Genomic DNA, 20,009 nt, shown 5'->3' with positions numbered 1-20,009 from the left:
TTGAGGAAGCACGACAAGCCGCCTGAGTACATCCGCCAGATGAGTGGGAACTTCGTTTGATAGAGCCACAACGGCTAAGGCACGTTGTGACCCGGTGTAAAGTTGCTCTACCAAGGTATAAACCGCCTTCAGTTTGGTCAGCACGTTCTGGTTGAGATTGGAACTCCTGGGACCTGCATTATAAAGTCAGGTGAGCTGATGGCAATTGAGATACTTATGGGAAATGAACGATGTAAACTAGCTAGAAACTTACAGAGTAACTTACCAAAGATTGCGGAGACCATCTGCGATACATGGCGTTTTAAGCCGGATAGCTCGGCTGTTCTTTCAGTGAGAGTGGCCTCTGCTTGTTCGGCCCGGCTGAGCAAAGCAGTTTTTCATCCGCCCAGGCTTTTCTTTCTACTTCAAACTTCTTCTTCAGTTTCTCTTCTGCAGATACACTGAATTCAAATTTGGAGTTGGCCTTTTGGGTTTCACTTTCCTGAGCCTTCAGGCGGTTCTTTAGATCAGAGATTTCCGATTCAAATTTCTTACAGACGGCCTGTACAAATTCCGGGTTACAGTTAGGGTGATTATAATGCAACATTAAGTCCCAAGTACTTTGCAAGCAAAGACATTTGGCACTTGCGGGCTAATGTATGCTGAAGAGTTCTATTTACAGCGCCGGTTCATGAAAATAAGTCCGAAGCACTTTGCAGGCAAAGGTACTTGGCACTTGGGGGCTAATGCGTAAAGCTGCTCAACTACTTGATTAAAACAAGGTAAGGACCAGTTCAACTATGATGTTTAAACCGGCCCTCGAGTGTTACCAGATAAGCCGGTTTTCTTGCAGTGATTACTAAGCCGGTATTAAGTCTACAACATATTTCATCATAAGTAATAGACTTGGGGGCTGGCATGGTAAGGATAACTATGGAGTAAGCAAGAGAGTCATACCTCAGACTTTTGCTGTATTTGCTTCACCATATCAATTTCCAGGTCCCGGATGTTGTGCACTTGATTAATATAGCCAGAGACAATATCTCCAATGCTCAAATTAGCATAATCAGTGATGTCCAGCCTGGCCCTGCAGCGTTCTAGAAGTTCTTCCTTGGCAGAGCATCTAGCCAACACGGTGGGTCTTCCCGGTTCGACAAACTCGGTCCGGGTGATTACAACGTCCGGATCATCTGGATGAGCCGGGCTGGGGATCTCCGGGTTATCAGAACCTTTCATAACTTGTTCATCAGATGGAGCAGTGGCGGTTTCAGGAGCTGGTGCAGACGGCGGCTCATGAGCAGAAGCATCAGGTTCAGTCAGGACCGGCTCTTCGGCTGGCTTATTTTTCTTCGCCCTCTTGCTGGGCTTTACTTGTACACTGAAAGTCAAAGGGTTAGTGCAAAAACATGAGTAAGATAAGCACAAAATAAGCTGATCATCATTACCCGGGTGCGGTTTTGAAAGCCGGCAAGCTAGACTGCATTGAGTCGCCGAAGGAAGGTGAAATTCCCTGGTAGTTTGAATCAGAAGGATTGAGTGGTTGACGAGTGACGCCCGCCAAAGGATGAAAAGGATATAAGTCGGAGATAACCTCAGTCTGGTGCTTCCTTGATGCTTCAGGTAAGCCGGAGGAGAGGTCTCCATCCTTGCTAGTCCGGGTCTGCCTCCGACTCTCAAAAATCTGTCGCTTCAAAAGAAATTGAGGATCTTGATAAGCTAAAGGATGTGAAAATCTTACTTTCCGGGTTACTCTTCGGACTTTCTGTCTTGGCAAAGGCTCGGAGTCGGAGGAAATTATAGTTACCTCTTCAATCGCTTCATGACTCGCTCCGGTGTCCTCCTGCTGATAATCCATGTCAATAAGATGGTTAAGAAAGGAGCTTAAAGAGTCAAGGGCTACCTCTGACTCGGAGGTGTCCTCCAGGTGAAGCAGGTCCGAGGCGCTAGGTTTACTCCCCTTCTTACGGGGAGCGGCTCTCCTGGCGGCTTTCTTAACCTTACTGGCTTTCTTGGCAGCTTCATGGTCATACTTGACCTTCCAGAATTTATCATTAGCCTGTAAAATACAACAAAGGTTTTTGAAGTTAAGACGAAATCGTTAAAATGGAAGGTGAGGTGTTCAGGTCAATAGTTTACCGCTGGGGCCGGGTTAGCCTTGCAGAAAGGACTTAAGTCTGTTCTCCCGCAATCAGCCAGGCTCTCGTTCAGAAGAGACTTGGTCATGTCATCAATGACGTCCTCAGGTAAGTCGTTGGGACTGTGCCGAAGAGGATCATCCTTCCGGCCCGTATAATCGCACATTAAGCCGGGGCGGCAGCTTAAAGGAATCACCCGCCAGGCAATCCAGACTCGGACCAGATCAATGCCATTCAGGCCGTTCCCCAGAAGAGCTCTGATCTTGTTAATGGTGGGAGTAAGTGGCTGAAGTTCAGCTTGAGATAGTTTATCTAGCAAGGAGTGATTTGATTCCAGACGCAGGGCGCGAAAGCCGGGCAGAGGATTCTCATCAGCCGGAGAAGTGTCTTGGCAGTAGAACCAAGTCTGGTTCCAGTCTTTCGGGTGGCTTGGCGGCTCAGCATAAGGAAAGAGACAATCTCTCCGTCGTTGGATTGAGATTCCACCGAGCTCCAGGATGGGCCCATTGGCACATTCATTTTGGCGGTTCAGATAGAATAACTCTCTAAAGAGTAGCAAGCTGGGCTCTTCTCCAAGGTACACATCACAGAACACTTGGAAGTTACAAATGTTTGACACGGAATTGGGTCCAATGTCTTGAGGTCGCAGGTCGAAAAAGTGCAGAACATCTCTGAAGAATTTTGAGCCAGGAGGAGCAAATCCCCGGCTCATGTGATCAGCAAATATGACAACCTCTCCGTCCTTAGGTTGAGGTCTCTCTTCAGACGGGTCAGGAGCACGATATGACATGACCTCTTTCTTGGGCAGGTAACCCGTTTTCACGAAGTCAGCTAAGGTGCTATCAGTGACGTTAGATCTAACCCAGTTGCATGTAATGGGTGCCTTGGGAGCCTTGGGCGGCATTGTGAAGGATGGAAGCCTATGACAAAATAAAATTTCCGGTTAAAATTGAAGCCGGAGGAAAGTTTCAGTTTAGTATTTAAGGTGGCGGCTTATGAACGGGCCTAATGATATATGGCTAATTGTGTCAGATTATTTAAGCCGCTATGGATATCATGAGCAATTAAGTTATTTGAATCTATTATGAATGAGCCGGAATATTCATGAAGCATTGCCTTTTTTAAAGCCGGAGATATGAGCCGCCATAGCTAACAGATGCAATTTTTGCCTAAGTGTTGCACAAACAAGTTTCACAGATTGCAGTGATTATTTTGGATCAAACGGTCGTCCAGAAAAGAAAATTTCCTAGACCTAAAAACTGGTACAGAGAAGCTCATAAGCTCCAGTGAGGTCTTTTTGCAAGTAAAAGGGGTCTACTAGTGTTGAAAATGGGTGCGAAACAACTACCACAGGAGGTCTGTACTGTTTTTCGAATCAAAAGAAATGGCGGTGGAAGAACTATGAAGGAACCGAGATGAACTACGAAGAACACGGAGAAAGCGCGGAACCCTAATGCGGATCTGACGTTCGAGAAGAAGAAGACTTACGGTTGCAGGTTCACTACGGAGAGTCGCCGCCGTTCTCTGGACCAGCTCAGGTTGATGCAGCGGCCGAGGCTGAGGAAGACGAGAGGCGCGGCGGCGGCGGCAGAGCTCGGGTTCTGGGGCGTTGAGAGGAGGAAGACAATGGAAAGGGAAGAGTGAGAGAGGACCCGGTCGGGCCTATTTATAAGGGACGGCTGATGAGTGGGCGCGGGAAACGAGGAGGCTGAAAACATGATTATCCAGCTGCAGAGGCGCTTCGATTTTTGGGATAGTTATTAAGATAAGGATCCGTTGAGATACGTTGGACAGAACGCGCATTAATGGCGGATGATGTCACGACGGGTTACCAAGAATCCAGAAGATGGCGTCATGGCGGGTTATAACCTTTGCGCAAACAGAAGCCGGAAGATTTTTTTCTTAAGGTATTGAAGATTGACATGAACCGGTTCAAATCAATCTGGGGCCTAATGTTGAGGATATAGCTACTAGTGTAACCCGCCCAAGATCGGCCGGGTTACGTTGCGACAGCTCTTCATTCAGAAGCCCAAGGACAGGTTAAGGATGGCGGTTTAGTAATAGGTCTAAGGCCCAGAGGCGACTTAAGGCCCGTAGTGGTAAACCGCCGTTGTGGCATGACTTGTAGTGTAAGGCAAGAATAGTTAAGAGTCCAGGCCGGACACAGTTTATGAGCCGGCCGGGACTCTGAGAACCGCTGGGCGTTAACCTTTCTATATAAAGGGACGACCCGGCGGCGGTTCAGGACAAGTAACATCAGATCGATAGCCAGGCATAGCGGTTTAGCTCCCTGGTCATCGAAACCCCAAGTAATTCCACCTCAACTGGAGTAGGCTTTTACCTTCACCGTAAGGGGCCGAACCAGTATAACCTTCATGTCCTTTGTCCCGTTTAACCCCTTTAACCTTCCTAGCTGCGATGGCTCCACGACTAAGTCCTTGCATGAGGACATCTGCCGTGACAATTCCACGACAGTAACAGTACTGCACCTTCAGTTGTAGAGAGCTGGTATGCAAAGCCTTTCTAGTCGTACCAGCAATACTAGCACATATATTCCAGCAAGTTCCACTTTCCAGATTTTACTCTTGATGCCTAGGGTTTTCCCATTATATCTACACTATGATCTGTGTAGGTGCTTTGTGTCCTACTTGCAGCTGTCCACCCTTTAAAGCTAAATAACACACCAATCATACGTCCTAAGGTTCTTCAAATATGAATGTGATATGATACTGACATTAGCTAACAGACACACATTTAATTGGTTAGCTAATGCTCCCAATTGAGTTTCCAAATGCATGTAGCCACATATAGAGAGACATCATGGAATTGCATTTCTTTAGGCGCTCTGATTCATCATGGGTGGGCAACCAACATTGTATAGAAAGAAGGGGAATCTCAATAATATGCTTTCCCTTCTATTCTTTAATATGTTCCTCTTCTGTTCTTCTTTAGTAAGCACAATATGTTCCTTGTCAGGAAGGGGAGCAGGGACATCTGCAGTCGACAGCTCTATTGGGCTGGTTCTGCTAAATGATTTTGTACTTTGAGTTGTTCTGCTATAATATCCTAGAAATAGTGGGAGCCGCACGGTCTTTGATAGACTAAACTGATAGTAATAGATGTGCGCCTTCAGATGAATAGAGTTGGCCTATAGGTGATCGATAGGCTGCATATTAATAGCGGCAAAACCCTGTGTTTTCCAGCCAGTTCCGCTTTCCCGATTTATTTATGGTGGTTATGGTGTAACCCTATTATCTACACTACGATCCGCCTACTAGCTCTGCGCTCTCGTTATCATGGTTTGGCAATAAAATTTATATACGACATATTATGAACCTATCATCTGCCAACTATCCTTACATCTGGGGCTCCCAACAGGGAGCCTATTTTTGGTGTAGTTGTGCCAGATTATATTAATCTACTCGCCATATTACATCACACATGGGCTCTCTCATCAGAATCCAGTGATAGCACACAAGGGTTTATAGGGAGCCGCTATTATATTACAATATCCTCGTACATTACAAAGATAATCTCACTACTATTTATGTTTTCATGCTTTACAGATATTGTACGTAATCACAATGGATATAAGAATGCGCACATCAGAAGAATATTGCGGAATGGTTCAATGGGTAACAAACTTGACATCAAGGAATTGAGGTCCATTGTGGATGCAATGAAACCCACATACTCCCGACCTATAGATTTGTATTCATAATATGATCCTAATGACTATTCTGAGCTCAAGGAGTCAAAGGCAGATGGCCTATCCTGTTCACCCAATAAGGTGCTTGTTCTAATTTGGCAAGGTTTTATTGGTTGTACATATCTTGCATAAGGTGTCTTGCATTTCTTTTGCTTCGTTGCACCGCCATCTGCTTAGTTTACCCATGATGTATGTGATGATTCCATGCCCATCCATTATCAACACCTATTCCATTTGTCGTCATACCATGTTTTTCCATTCAAATGTTGTTCTTGTGTTTTAGACATCCAAAAGGAAGAGGGTGATTGCCGAACCTGAAGGAGTACAAGCAAAGTCCTTGAAAAAGGTGGTGCTACCGGAGAAATCACATAGCACCCGACGTATATTGGCGCTAGAACCAGCACTGCAAAACCTAGGATATCGCAACTATGCTGGTCGCTACTTTGCTCTTGTGAGTACCTATTGTCCTATCGCTGTCCTTACATTCATACCTGGTGGATTATGTGACATCATTGTGCATTATAGCTTGCTTATCCACTGTTCGCTCCATATTATCAGATCTATATTAATGCTTAAATTAATGTAGAATAAACCCAATGCTTATGAAGAAATTTTGTTCTGCATTGTTCTTGTAAGTATCTGCTGTCCTTCATCACTGTACTTATATTTGTTAGCTAGTTCTTCATGTACACTTTGCAGCTTATTTTCCCTTGTCCTCCATTTTCTACACATCAGATCTACATTTACTCTTGCCAAAATATTGAATAAAACCAATGTTACTGAAGAAGTTTAGCTCTGCATTGCTCTTGTCAGGGCCTTCTGCCTGTATGTTGTATTTACATTTGTACTCTGCATCTTAAGTTAAATAATCGCCATTTGTTCATATATTTTCACATATATTTACTCTTAACAAAATGTATAATAAAGGCAATGCTCTTGAAGAGTGTGCGGTAAACTTCTTGAATTGCCCCCATCAATATGGACAAGGGCTTTATAGAGCCTGTCTTCACTACTAATGTAAGTTTGTCCTCCTCGAGCCTTCAAACTATGAACAATCGTCTGGTGAAGCTGGCCGCTCCTGCACAATGCCATTTCCTGCCATCTTAACTATGAAAAATTCCTATTGTGTGAATGCTATTTTAAATTGTGTCTCTTTATTTTTGACAACGAAATGAGATGAATTGACAACGCTGATGCTTATACGTGCAAAACCTGTTATCTACCTACTTGGTTCTCTTTCATGGTGACAACACTGCTGCTAGGAAGAACTGCCACAATGATAGTGAGAAGAACCCATTGTTTGTCCCTCTAACATATATTCCAGAGAAGAAGGCAACACATCTTGAGGGTAGGGATACAACCACAAAGTCATATCTTGATGTAGTGTCTAACTTACTCAGTGACACAAGCTCGACGAAGTCGCCGCCTGAATCTGTTCGACTTCTTCAGTCTAAAATTCAAGCAGAAAGACATGCTTCTGCTCAAATCCGACTGGAACTCCAATCTCTATGCAAGATTAACCGTAAGTACAGGACGTCTATTGATGCTATGCAGCTTAAGTTGGTGGATATAAGCGTCAAAGAAGCGCAATCTCATCAGGTTGCTAAGCTGCTTGCGCTGCAGCACCTGGGTCGGGCTAACCTTTCTTGAACTGTGTTGAAGCGTTGTTGGTTCTGTCTATTATTTTGTCGGCCTGTTTACTTCCACTGGTGGCGACCTACCCAGTTTATGGAATCTGCTATCTGGTTGCCCTTTATTATTATCACTGGCGGCAAACTTTGATGCCCAAGGGATGTAATATGTTGTAATTTCTTTGTTGTATAGTCTAGGTTTATTCTTCGTCATGATGCTGTAATTTATTTGCCGTTTCTTCCATCGCCGCTCTGATGTTGTATAGTGGGCCATTAGTTAGGTCTAGTTTTAATCTGGCCCACTATTAGTTTCGGGCCTTTAAAAGGCCGAGTAAACCGCTTGCCTTAATTGGGCCGGAAAATTAAATAGGCTTTTAACAGATTGAAAACTAGACTCAGCCTTAATTATGGCAAACAAATCACGGGCCGACAATGCGCTGTAATATAAATCGGCCCATTATTGGCCCATTAGCGTGACGGGCCATTAACAGGGTGAAATGTTTTTGGGGCTTGGCTGACCTAATTACATGACAGGCGGGAAGCAGGCCGGATGTATAACGGGCCTAAATTAGGCCCAACACTCTCAAGGGCCTTTAACGGGGCGATAGGCAGTTTGGGCTAGAATGTATCCATGAAGACTACGGGCCGTTAAGAGGCCGAAAGTAGCTATGGACGATAATTAGGCCCAGGTGCAACACAGGCCTTTAAATGGCCGAAAGTGAAACCGGGCCGAAAGAGGCCCATATGTAGACAAAGCCGCTGACAGGACAAAACTAATATCAGGCCAAACTGTTAAACGGGCCTTTAAGAGGCCAAAGAGCAAATCAGGCCGCCAATGGGCCCAATGGCACAATAGCTGTTAAAAAGGCTATATCTGTTATGGGCCATAATTTGGCCCAAGAAATGAAAGTCAGTTAACGGGGCGGATCAGGTATGGACTGTAATTTGGCCCAAACAATTGTAGGCTATTAACGGGCCGGATCTGATATGGGCCGTAAATTGGCCCGGAATATTGTAGTCATTTAATGGCCCGTATCTGACGTGGGCTATAATTTGGTCCAGAAAATGTTAGGCTGTTCACAGGCCGGCCCATTCTTGTCGGCTTGTTCCTGGGCCGGTTTTTAAACCTCCATGGGCCTCTATTGGGCCGTCCCACGTGTCAACGTTTCATTGGCGGTTCTTGTCAAATGGACGGTTGACATTTGTCCCAATGTTGAACTGACACGTGGATCGTCGACGAATGAGAATTTTACACGTGGAAAATTGCCACTGGTCCGGGTTGTTAACGGGTTATCGGATCCAAACTGGAACCCGATAGCTTAACGGCGACCCGTTACGGTGGATGCCACGTGTCAGTTACCCTTGACGAACGCACTTCTATGATGCGTGATTTATCGTCATGGAAGTGGACACTTCTGTGATGATAATTTTGGTAATTTCATGGAACACTTCTACGACAGCACATGTATGACTATCTTGATTCTGTCATAAAATTGTCATGGATGTACATGCATGATAGAAAACGTGACCTACTGTGACAAACACGTATCATCACGGAAGTGTATTTTTTTATAGTGGTGCACCCTCCACTTCAGGCATGACGGCGCGACGAATCTCTATGTCAGGATCTTCGGCGAGGACGACAGGCGTCTTGGGTGTTGCCCAGAGAGCGACGACGAGGATGTCCCCCGCTATGACGATCACGGGCGGGGGACCGCCGGCATCCTCGGCGGTGAACTCTCCCTCGGTGACGGTCGCGACGCCTCCAGCAGCGACGGCTCTTCCTCTGGAGAGAGTACGAGCGACGATGACTATGACTAGCCGCCACGCCGCCGAGCTCGGACCAAGGAGTGCGACAAGCCGCCTCGCCATCATGCTCCGGTAAAGCAGAAGGAGTCCGACTGAGCGCATGCATCGCTGGAGCCAAGCCTCAGGAGCCGCGGTGGTCGCGAGGCCGCTTTTGCTTTTTTTTCCTACATCAAGAAGTGGAAAGCCCTGTCGGGGCATGTAATGGACCATGGCGCTTGCACTGTTATGTTAATGTTTTTATACCGTATCCTTTCATATTGTGTCGCTACTAATTGACAAGTTCTTGTTGATCGCGATTAAGATAACCTACCTTTGTGTGCTTGCGGTAGATTCCTATGCCGTGAGGGCGTGCTCCTCTATGGCTTGGATCTCCTGCGCACCTCTCCTTCCGGAGAGATCCTGCCAGGTGTTTCCTTCTTGAGGATTCGAAGGTTCTCAGGCCTCAGGAGGCAGTTGAGGCACCCAGTGGCTGCAAGGTTTCTAGTGAGCCATGGGGCCTCCGGAGATGTTCCACAAGGCACCACGTCCCATGCGAGCCCCCGAGCGAGTGTCGATCACTACTAGTACGCCAGGTCGCGATGCTCGGCGAGGACAGGGGATGAGGGCTCATGGTGAACACACATGCCCGTTGGCTCGTTTCAGAGCGTCATGCGAGGATTAAGACGCCAAAGGCTAGGACACCAACGCTTTGGCGAGGTGTGTTCGTGGGCAGACCCAGGCGTACACACCGTGCCCACCCCCGATCGCAAGACATGCGGGTAAGAGCAACGGGCAACTGCCGTTCTCCTAAAGCAAGGCTTGAAAAAGTAAACGCTGCAAGGAGAAATAATTCCCATCCCTTTCGAATAAAGACGCGAGAGCTTTGAATTTCAATGCAAGAAGTGATGAGTCGGTTAAAAAAGCAAGCAAAATAACAACCGAGTCAGCGCCTACACTAGTCTACTAGTCTTCCCGCCAGCGCGGAGCATGGGGCTTCCACTAGGCGTGGGGATAGTCGTTGAAAGACCGTGTCATCCACCAGCATGGAGCATGGGGCTTCCACTTGGGCATGAGTGGGAGCCACCGTGAGGCTCAGGGGCAGTGCTCAAGAGACTCCGGGGCGTGTACAACCCCACTCATTATTACGTGAGTGTCACGGGCCGACACTTGGGTTGGTGCAAGGCGCTCGCCTGTCATGGGTAGAACTTCCGGAGGTGTTGGATGTTCCAGGCATTCTAGATGGGGACCTCGTCCTACGTCTCTAGGCGTGTGGCGCGAGTCCCGGAGACACGGGCAATCCTGAACGGGCCCTCCCACATAGGCGATGATAGGTCTCCGTCGTATCTATAATTTTTTATTGTTTCATGCCAATATTATACAACTTTTATAAACTTTCGTCAACATTTTATATGACTTATTTGGACTAACATATTGATTTAGTACCCAATGCCAGTTCCCGTTTGTTGCATGTTTTTGGTTACGCAGAAATCCATATCAAACAAAGTCCAAACGCGATAAAAATTTACGGAGAATTATTTTGGAATATATGTGACTTTTGGGACTTGGAATCAACGCTAACGGAGGCCCACGACCTCCACAACCCACCAGGGCGTGCCAGGCACCCCCTGGCGCGCCCTCGTGTGCCCACCCCATAAGGCGGTTGGGGCCCTTCTTCTGGCACAAGAAAGATAATTTATGGAAAAAGTCATGTAAAAATTTCAGTGCAATCGGAGTTACGGATCTCTGGGAATTTAAGAAACCGTAAAGGGCTAGATCTGGGGAACGCGAAACAGAAGAGAACAGAGAGGGGGATCCAATCTCGGAGGGGCTCCCGCCCCTCTACCACCATGGAGGCCATGTACCAGAGGGGGAACTCTCCTCCCATCTAGGGGGAGGCCAAGGAAGAAGAAGAAGGAGGGGGGCTCTCTCCCCCTCTCTCCCGGTGGCGCTGGAGTGCCGCCGGGGCAAGGATCATGATGGCGATCTACATCAACAATCTTGCTACCGTCAACACCAACTTTCTCCCCCTCTATGCAGCGGTGTAACCTCCCTTCTCCCTGATGTAATATCTACTTAAACATGGTGCTCAACTCCATATATTATTTCCCAACGATCTATGGTTATCCTATGATGTTTGAGTAGATCCGTTTTGTCCTGTGGGTTAATCGTGATCATAGTTGGTATGATTGTATATATTATTTAGGGTGGTGTCCTACGGTGCCCTCCGTCTCGCGCAAACGTGAGGGGCCCCTGCTATAGAGTGTTGCAGTATGTTCATGGTTTGCTTATTGTCAGTGTTGCGGGGGATGGCAGCAGCCTAAACGTGGATAAGTGGGTTATGGCGTATGGGATAAACAGGACTTGATACTTAATGCTATGGTTGGGTTTCATGACCTTAATGATCTTTAGTAGTTGTGGATTCTTGCTAGTGGTCCAATCATAAGTGCATATGATCCAAGTAGAGAAAGTATGTTAGCTCATGCCTCTCCCTCATGTAGAATTACCAGAATGATTACCTAGACTTGTTATCGATTGCCTAGGGACAAATGACTTTCTTGTTGACAAAAGCTATCCACTTTTATTACCTCGCAATTTATTCGTAGTATTATTCTCACAAAGTACTCGTAGTTTTATTCTTGGAAAATAGTTTCATGCTTGTTTTAGGTAAAGCAAACGTCAAGTGTGCGTAGAGTTGTATCGGTGGTCGATAGAACTTGAGGGAATATTTATTCTACCTTTAGCTCCTCGTTGGGTTCGACATTCTTATTTATCGAAGAAGGCTACAAATGATCCCCTAACCTTGTCGGTTATCACGCAACAGCTAGTGAAGCCCCTCTCTAGAGAGCACCCGCCTCAGGACGAGGTCACCCACCTCGAAGCTCCTGGAGCGGATGCCACGACAGTGATACCGCCGCAGTGCCTGCTGGTACCTCGCGGCACGGAGCGAGGCTTGGTGCCGGGCCTCCTCCCAGAGAACGAGATCTATCCCCTGCGAGGCGTCCTGGCATGCCTCGTCAAACGCCAAGCCCACGGGGAGAGATGTTTGACCTCGTGTGTGAGGACCGCCTCAGCCACGTAGACGATGAAGAACGAGGTCTCGCCGGTGGGCTTAGTCGCAGTGGTGCGGATGGACCACAGCACAGAATGAAGCTCACCGAGCCAACCCCTGCCGCAGGCCTCGAGCTTCTTCTTGAAGTTTCTCGTCTTGAGGCCCGTCAGTACCTCCGCGTTGGCGCGTTCAGCTTGGCTGTTACTCCATGGGTGCACCACTGTAGCATAGCATATCTCCGTTCCGAGGTTAGCACAATGTCTTGAAGAGATTGCTCGTGAACTGAGAGCTATTGTAAGTGATGATACGGTTGGGGACCCCGAAGTAGCTCACGGGGCCCTTGATGAACTTGACGTCCGAGCTGGTTGGGATGGTGCGCACGGGCTCCACCTCCGCCCACTTGATGAATTTGTCGATGGCGACGTAGAGGTAGAGGTAGCCCCCGGCTGCCCGGGGAAATGAGCCCAGGATGTCTAACCCTCAGCCGCGAATGGACACATGAGCGAGATGGTCTGGAGGCCTTGAGCGGTATGGTGGATCTGTTTGGCGTGGAACTGGCAGGCCTCACAGGATCGCACCAGCTCGGTGGCATCGTTGAGCGCCATGGGCCAGTAGAACCCGCTGCGGAATACCTTGCCCACGAGGGTGCGCGACGAAGAATCGTGTCCGCAATCCCTGCCGTGGATGTCAGCCAGCAATTCGCGCCCTTGCTCCTTGGATATGCACTGCAACGAGACGTCATTGGGGCGCCTTCGATAAAGTTCGCCGTCCTGCAAGCAATAAGCGGTGGCCTTACGAGCCACGCGTTCCGCATCTTCCTCCTTTTCCGGCAGGGTGCCGCGGAGCAGGTATGCCTTGAACTCTTGGGTCCAGCAGCCCTCTTGAGTTTCTAGCACCAGGAGCAGGCGGGCTCTTGAGGTTGGCCTGCAGGCTGGGGCGCGCGAGGATGGGGCCGGGGGTGGTTCCTCCCGAAGCAGTGCCGGGCCTACAGCGGGCGGGGGGGGGGGGGGAGGGGGGATGGCTTGAAGAGCCGTTCCTCAAAGACTCCAGGCTTCTGGGGCTCACGCCGGGACGCCCTCTTGGCGATGTAGTTCGCCTCCTTGTTCGTGCCACGCGGGACGTGATGCAATTCCAAGCCCAAGAATCGTTTTTCAATCTTGCGTACCTCTTCTAGGTATGTGATACGTCTCCAACGTATCTATAGTTTTTGATTGTTCCATGCTATTATAATTTTTTATTGTACCATACGAGGCGGCCACAAGGACGGAGGGTGCGCCCCCACCCTTGTGGGCCCTCCTGACTCCAGCGGCCTATTTCTTCCACCTATATATTCTCAAATATCCAAAAACAAATCAGGAGAGCCACGAAAACACTTTTCCACCGCCGCACCCTTCTCTACCCGTGAGATCCCATCTAGGGGCCTTATCGGGCGTCCTGCCAGAGGAGGATTCGATCACGGAGGGCTTCTACATCAACACCACTTCCTCTTCGATGAAGCATGAGTAGTTTACCTCAGTCCTACGGGTCCATAGCTAGTAGCTAGATGGCTTGTTCTCTCTCTTTGATTCTCAATACCATGTTGTCCTCGATGTTCTTGGAGATCTATTCGATGTAATACCTTTTTGCGGTGTGCTTGTCGAGATCCAATGAATTGTGGATTTATGATCAGCTTATCTATGAATATTATTTGAATCTTCTCTGAATTCTTATATGCATGCTTTGATATATTTGCATGTCTCTTCGAACTATCGATTTGGTTGGGCCAACTAGATTGGTTTTTCTTGCAATGGGAGAAGTCCTTAACTTTGGGTTCAATCTTGTGGTGCTTCATCCCAGTGACAGAAGGGGAACCGGCACGTATTGTATTGTTGCCATCGAGGATAAAAAGTTGGGGTTTTCATCACATTGCTTGAGTTTATCCTGCTACATCATGTCATCTTACTTAAAGTGTTACTCTGTTCTTATGAACTTAATACTCTAGATGCAGTCAAGAGTCGGTCGATGTGTGGAGTAATAGTAATAGATGCAGGCAGGAGACGGTCTACTTGACACGGACGTGATGCCTATATTCATGATCATTGCCTTAGATATCATCTTAAGTTTGTGCTTTTCTATCAATTGCTCGGCAGTAATTTGTTCACCCACCGTAATATTTTCTGTCTTGAGAGAAGCCTCCAGTGAAACCTATGGCCCCTGGGTCTATTTTCCATCATGTAATCTTCTATTTTCCATCATATTAGTTTCTGATTTACTTCCTCTGTAATCTTTTACTTTCTGATCCATAAACCAAAAATACCAAAAATATTTACTGTACCATTTATTTATCTCCATCAGATCTCACTTTTGCAAAAAACCATGAAGGGATTGGCAACCCCTTTATCGCGTTGGGTGCAAGTTCTTGATTGTTTGTGTAGGTATTTGGTGACTTGGTCGTTGTCTCCTACTAGATTGATACCTTGGTTCTCAAACTAAGGGAAATACTTACTCTACTTTGCTGCATCACCCTTTCCACTTCAAGGAAAAAACCAACGCAAGCTCAAGAGGTAGCAGTATGCTTCCATGTGCTCATCCTTAGGCTTGTATTCCTTGTTGGAGAAGTTGATGCGGAGCTGAGAGTGGCCCTTGACAGTGAGACGCTTGACCCCCGGGGCCGCCGCAGCCTTGAGGCCAGCGATCAGGCCCTCGTATTCTGTGATGTTGTTGGAGACCTTCTCGCCATACTGAAAGCAGAGTTGCCCCGCATAGTATAGCTTGTCCAAGGTTGGCGAGATGAGGATGGCCCCGGTCCCCGCGCCCTACCGTGCGAGCGCCGTCGAAGTACATGACCCAGCCGTCGCGCGCCTCATCTCCGAGCACGAGGGACCGGTCTTCGCTCATTCCCTGGTCGGGGGCATCCTTCCATTCCGCCAAGAAATAAGCGAGGGCCGCGCCCTTGATGACCCTGGCGGTGCTGAACTCCAGCTGGAATGCTTGCAGCTCAATGTTCCATTAGACGACCCTCCCCACGGCATTGGGGCTACAGAGCACCTTCTCCAGGGGGTACGCAGAGACGACCTTGATGGGGTGGCCTTGGAAGTAGTGGCGCAGTTTTCTGGAGGCGACGAGGACCACGAGTAGGAGCTTCTGCGGCATGGCGTAGCGCGAGCGTGCGTCACGCAACACTATGCTGACAAAGTACACAGGGTGATCAACAAGGGAAGAGGTATTGACGAGGTCCCTCTCCGCTTGAGACGAGGGGGCCTCAGGAGTCTTGCCGTCCGAAGGTGTAGTCGAGGCCTCAGGAGCGCCATCGTAAGGTGGCAATGGCGCGGCTATACGCGGGGCGCTACACAGCGCACCCGCACCTGCACGCTCTTCCCGGACCGCCACGAGCGCTGCACTAGCTGAGTGGGGTGTGGCGGCCACGTAAAGCACCAGGGGCTCAAGAGGACGAGGCGCCACCATCACCGGCGGGCTCATGAGATACCTCTTGAGGTCTTGGAAGGCCGCTTTGGCCTCCGTAGTCCTCTCAAAATGTCCTTTCTTTTACATCAGCTTGAAGAACGGTAGGCCGCGCTCACCGAGCTTGGAGATGAAATGCCCCAGTGAAGTTACGCGGCCCGCGAGCTTCTACATATCCTTGAGGGTCTATGGCGGGCTCACCCTTTCTATTGCCTCGACCTTCTCTAGGTTAGCCTCGATCCCTCTATGCAACACCAGGAAACCCACCAACTTGCCGAATGGGACACCGAACACGCACTTCTCCGGATTGAGCCGCAGGTTTACCTTACGCAGGTGGGCGAATGTTTCTTCCAGGTCTTCGACAAGGGTCCTTGGTTCCCGCGACTTGACCACTATGTCATCGACGTACGCCTCGGCGTTCCTCCCGAGCTGCTGACCGAGAGTGATGTGCATCAATCGCTAGAAGGTCGCGCCGGCATTCCTCAGCCCAAAGGGCATGCAGGTGTAGAAATGCACCCCGCACGAGGATAGGAAAGCTATCTTCTTGACGTCTTGCACCTCCATCTTAATCTGGTGGTAGCTCGAGAAGGCGTCCAGGAAGCGCAACAGGTCGCACTCGGCGGTGGAATCAACGATCTGATCAATGTGCGGCAGAGGGAAGGGGTCCTGAGGGCACGCCTTGTTGCGGCTCATGAAGTCGATGTACATGCACTCCTTTCCCCCCTTCTTAGGGACGATGACCGGGTTGGCCAATCAATTCGGGTGCCATACTTCCCGGATGACGCCGGCATGTTGCGTCTTGCGGACCTCCTAGACGATGAACGGTTGCTTCTCCGAGGCTTGCCGCTGCCCATTCTGCTTCACCGGGCGTGCACCGGGGCACACCATCAAATGGTGTTCGATCACATCTCGTGGGACACCGAACAAGTCCATCGCTTCCCATGCAAACACATCCTTGTTCGCATGGAGGAAGCCGACCAGCACTTCATCTTGATCTGGGGGAGGCCCACACCTATGGTGAAGGTGGGGCCTGAACCCCCGGCGTCGACAGGCACCTACTTCATCTCAGCCCGATCTTGAGAGAACAATTGTTTCTTCTTGGCGAGCGCGGCCTCCGGGGTCCCTGGGCGTCCCCAGCGACTGGCCACGCGGCTACCGCGGCTTTGAGAGCAAGCTTGAGGGCCAGGAGTGCATCTCTGGTGTCTAATACGTCTCCATCATATCTACTTTTCCTAACGCTTTTCCTCGTGTTTTGGACTCTAATTTGCATGATTTGAATGAAACTAACCCGGACTGGCGCTGTTTTCAGCAGAACTACCATGGTGTTTTTTGTGCAGAAAAAAAAGTTCTTGGATTGGAACGAAACTTTGCGAGGATTTTTTATATAATAAAAGAGAATCATTGGAGCCAAGAACCATCGTAGGAGGGGCCCTGGGTGAGCACAACCCACCAGGGCGCGCCCCCTCCTAGCGCACCCAGGTGGGTTGTCCCCACCTGGTGGCCCCGCAGACCCTGAATCCAACTCCATAGATACATATTTATCCAAAAAAATTAGGGAGAAAGAATTATCACAGCTACTTCTTGAGCTTGCGTTGGTTTTTTCCCTGAAGAGGAAAGGGTGATGCAGCAAAGTAGAGGTAACGCACAAATCACCCTTGTAGGAGACAACGCACAAATCTTGTAGGAGACAATGCACAAATCACCGAATACCTGCACAAACAATCAAACAACTTGTACCCAACGGGATAAAGGGGTTGTCAACTCCTTCATGGTTACTTGTAAAAGTGAGATCTGATAGAGATAGATAAACGATAAAGTAAATATTTTTGGTATTTTTGGTTTATAGATTGGAAAGTAAAAGATTGCAAAATAGTAGATCGAAAACTAATATGATGGAAAATAGACCCGAGGGCCGTAGGTTTCACTAGAGGCTTGTCTCAAGATAGCAAATAATACGGTGGGTGAACAAATTACAGCCGAGCAATTGGTAGAAAAGCGCAAAGTTATGACGATATCTAAGGCAATGATCATGAACATAGGCATCATGTCCGTGTCAAGTAGACCGAAACGATTTTACATTTACTATTAGTACTCCACACATCAAACGTTATCCAGCATGCATCTAGAGTATTGAGTTCATAAAGAACGGAGTAACACATTAAGTAAGATGACATGATGTATAGGACTTAACTCAAGCAATATGATGAAAACCCTATCTTTTTATCCTCGATGGCAACAATACAATATGTGCCTTGCTGCCCCTACTATCACTGGGAAAGGGCACCGCAAGATTGAACCCAAAGCTAAGCACTTCTCCGATTGCAAGTGTCGGGGGTTGGGTGCGACATATGCCAATGGATGGCTTATCATGGTGGGAGCGAGTAGAACGTCGTCGGTGCCTGGAAGCGGGATGAGGTATAGACACGAACGCCGGCGTACTTTACCCAGGTTCGGAGCTCTCCTAGGAGATAACGCCCCTAGTCCTGCTCTGCGGGGTCTCGGCATGATCACTAAGGCACTAGTGAGTACAATGGTGCTCCTCGAGCTGTATGCTAGAGGTAGAAGAAGGCAAGACTTGCTCTCTTCTCCCCTAGGTGTGAGTCTAATTCTAACAGGTTGGAACCCTTTGCATGGGTGCCCTGGCGGGTTTATATAGGCCTACCCCCAAGGCGTACAATGGTAATCTGGCCGGGTGTAGGGCCCGACTGTCAGTCTCTCTGGTCGACGGCTTCTCCGCCGGCTGCTGGGGCCCGCCGCCTGGTGGTCCCCGCCGACTGGTCTGGTACGGAGCCGACAGGCCGCCTCCGCCGCTCGCGGATCTTGCCGGATGCTGATTACTGTAGCCGCAATGCTAATAATGCACGCCTGGTCAGGGGGCGTGGCTACAGTCCCGCCGCCTGGCGAGAGATCACTGTAGCCACTCCGCATCTTATCTGGTTAATGGCGCGTGGGCCCCGGGGAAGGAGCGGGCCGACTGCTAGGAGCCGGCCTCCCTCGGGTCCGTCTGGTCTGGCCTCCGCAGTCTTCCGGCCGTATCGACAGGCGGTCGTGGGAGCAGGGCTCCGCCTCACAGGAGTGACGTCAGGGGTGGCGTGGCAACAGTGCCGCGCCGGGCGGAGATCTCCGCCTGTACGAAGCACTGTGGCCACGCCCGGCCCTGGATACGGGGGTGACGGGCTACACTGTAGCCTTATACCGTCTTGTCTTCTGACTGGGGGCGCAGACTTTGAGGGCGCCATGGGCCGACTGCTAGGAGCCGGCCTCTCTGGAGGCCGCCTGCTAGGAGTCGGCCCGTCTTGGAGCCGCCTTCCTGAGCATGGCCGCCTTCTGGCAGTCGGCCGTTCAGCCAGCCGGCCACCAGAAGGCGGCGCTTCATCTTGGCGTCTTGAGGGGCGCAGCCAGCCCCGATGTCTTGAAAGGTTCGGGGACTCGGGTTAGGCTACCCATGGCCCATTACTCCGACAGTAGTTCCCGAAGCTGGTGAGGTGCTGTGGTTGAGGAGCCGAGGAGCCTCAACAGTTTCCTCCTCCGGGTGCTCTAGAAGGAAGCTTCATCCGACTCTTGGCCAGCCGACTGGCAGGAGTCAGCCACGTCCAGTCGGATTTGTCTGAAACTTCGAACGCCACGGTGGGAACTAGGTGGCGTGTTAGCTAAGCTTCTAGGCCCGCCGCCCGTCGTGGGCATGCCATGTGGCGTCAGCCAGCCGGGCCAGCCTGCAAGCCCACGCGCGCGATGGGACGCGACTGCACGGCTGGTCCCGCCACCACCGAGCCTCGGCACGCGAGCGGATCCGCTGCGGCCGAGGCGGGTGGTTGAGTTTCCCCGCGGAGTTACTGCGCGCAGTAACTCGCGCGATAAAGGTGGGAACGTGGGGTCGTGGGCACAATTAATCCCACGATCCCACGCCCGCCCCCTCGGCTTCATAGCCCGTAGGCTATAAATAGGGGGAGGAGAGGGAGCGGCAGAGCATGCGTGCCCCTCCACCCCGCTCTTTCCTCCTTCTTCTTCCTCCTTCCGCAGCACCCCCAAGCCACGCCGGAGCGCCGCCGCTATTCGTCTCCGTTGTGCTCGTCCGCCCCGAGCCCTCTTAGCCCCGTCCCATTCTCAGCTCCCTCGCCACGCCATTTTCTTCGTCGAGCTCTCCAGGGCGCGCGAGCGAAGAGGGGAGTGGGACGGGTTGAATGTCAATGAAGACCATATCACTTTCCTCCACGAGACGCGGCATCTCCCCGGCGCGGGCTACGTGAAGGCGCACGTGCCGCCGGAGGGAGAGATCT

The 20,009-nt window shown here is 49.8% G+C and overlaps 1 protein-coding gene across 1 annotated transcript; it reads right to left on the bottom strand.

The window, feature by feature from the left end:
- Nucleotides 1-12,224: 12,224 nt before the first annotated feature.
- On the bottom strand, nt 12,225-16,185 carry LOC123494516 (uncharacterized). Its single transcript, XM_045230418.1, has 6 exons — nt 15,934-16,185; nt 15,319-15,813; nt 15,091-15,252; nt 14,822-15,011; nt 12,770-13,180; nt 12,225-12,511 (listed from the first exon to the last, which is right to left on the bottom strand). The coding sequence occupies exons 1-6, from the start codon at nt 16,183-16,185 to the stop codon at nt 12,225-12,227; spliced, it is 1,797 nt and encodes a 598-aa protein (XP_045086353.1).
- Nucleotides 16,186-20,009: the final 3,824 nt, after the last annotated feature.

The sequence above is a fragment of the Aegilops tauschii genome, chromosome 6 (assembly GCF_002575655.3).
Source record: "Aegilops tauschii subsp. strangulata cultivar AL8/78 chromosome 6, Aet v6.0, whole genome shotgun sequence".
In the NCBI taxonomy this organism is placed as follows: domain Eukaryota; kingdom Viridiplantae; phylum Streptophyta; class Magnoliopsida; order Poales; family Poaceae; genus Aegilops; species Aegilops tauschii.
Note: the sequence above shows the minus strand (reverse complement) of the source record. Positions and strands in the feature narration are given on the sequence as shown.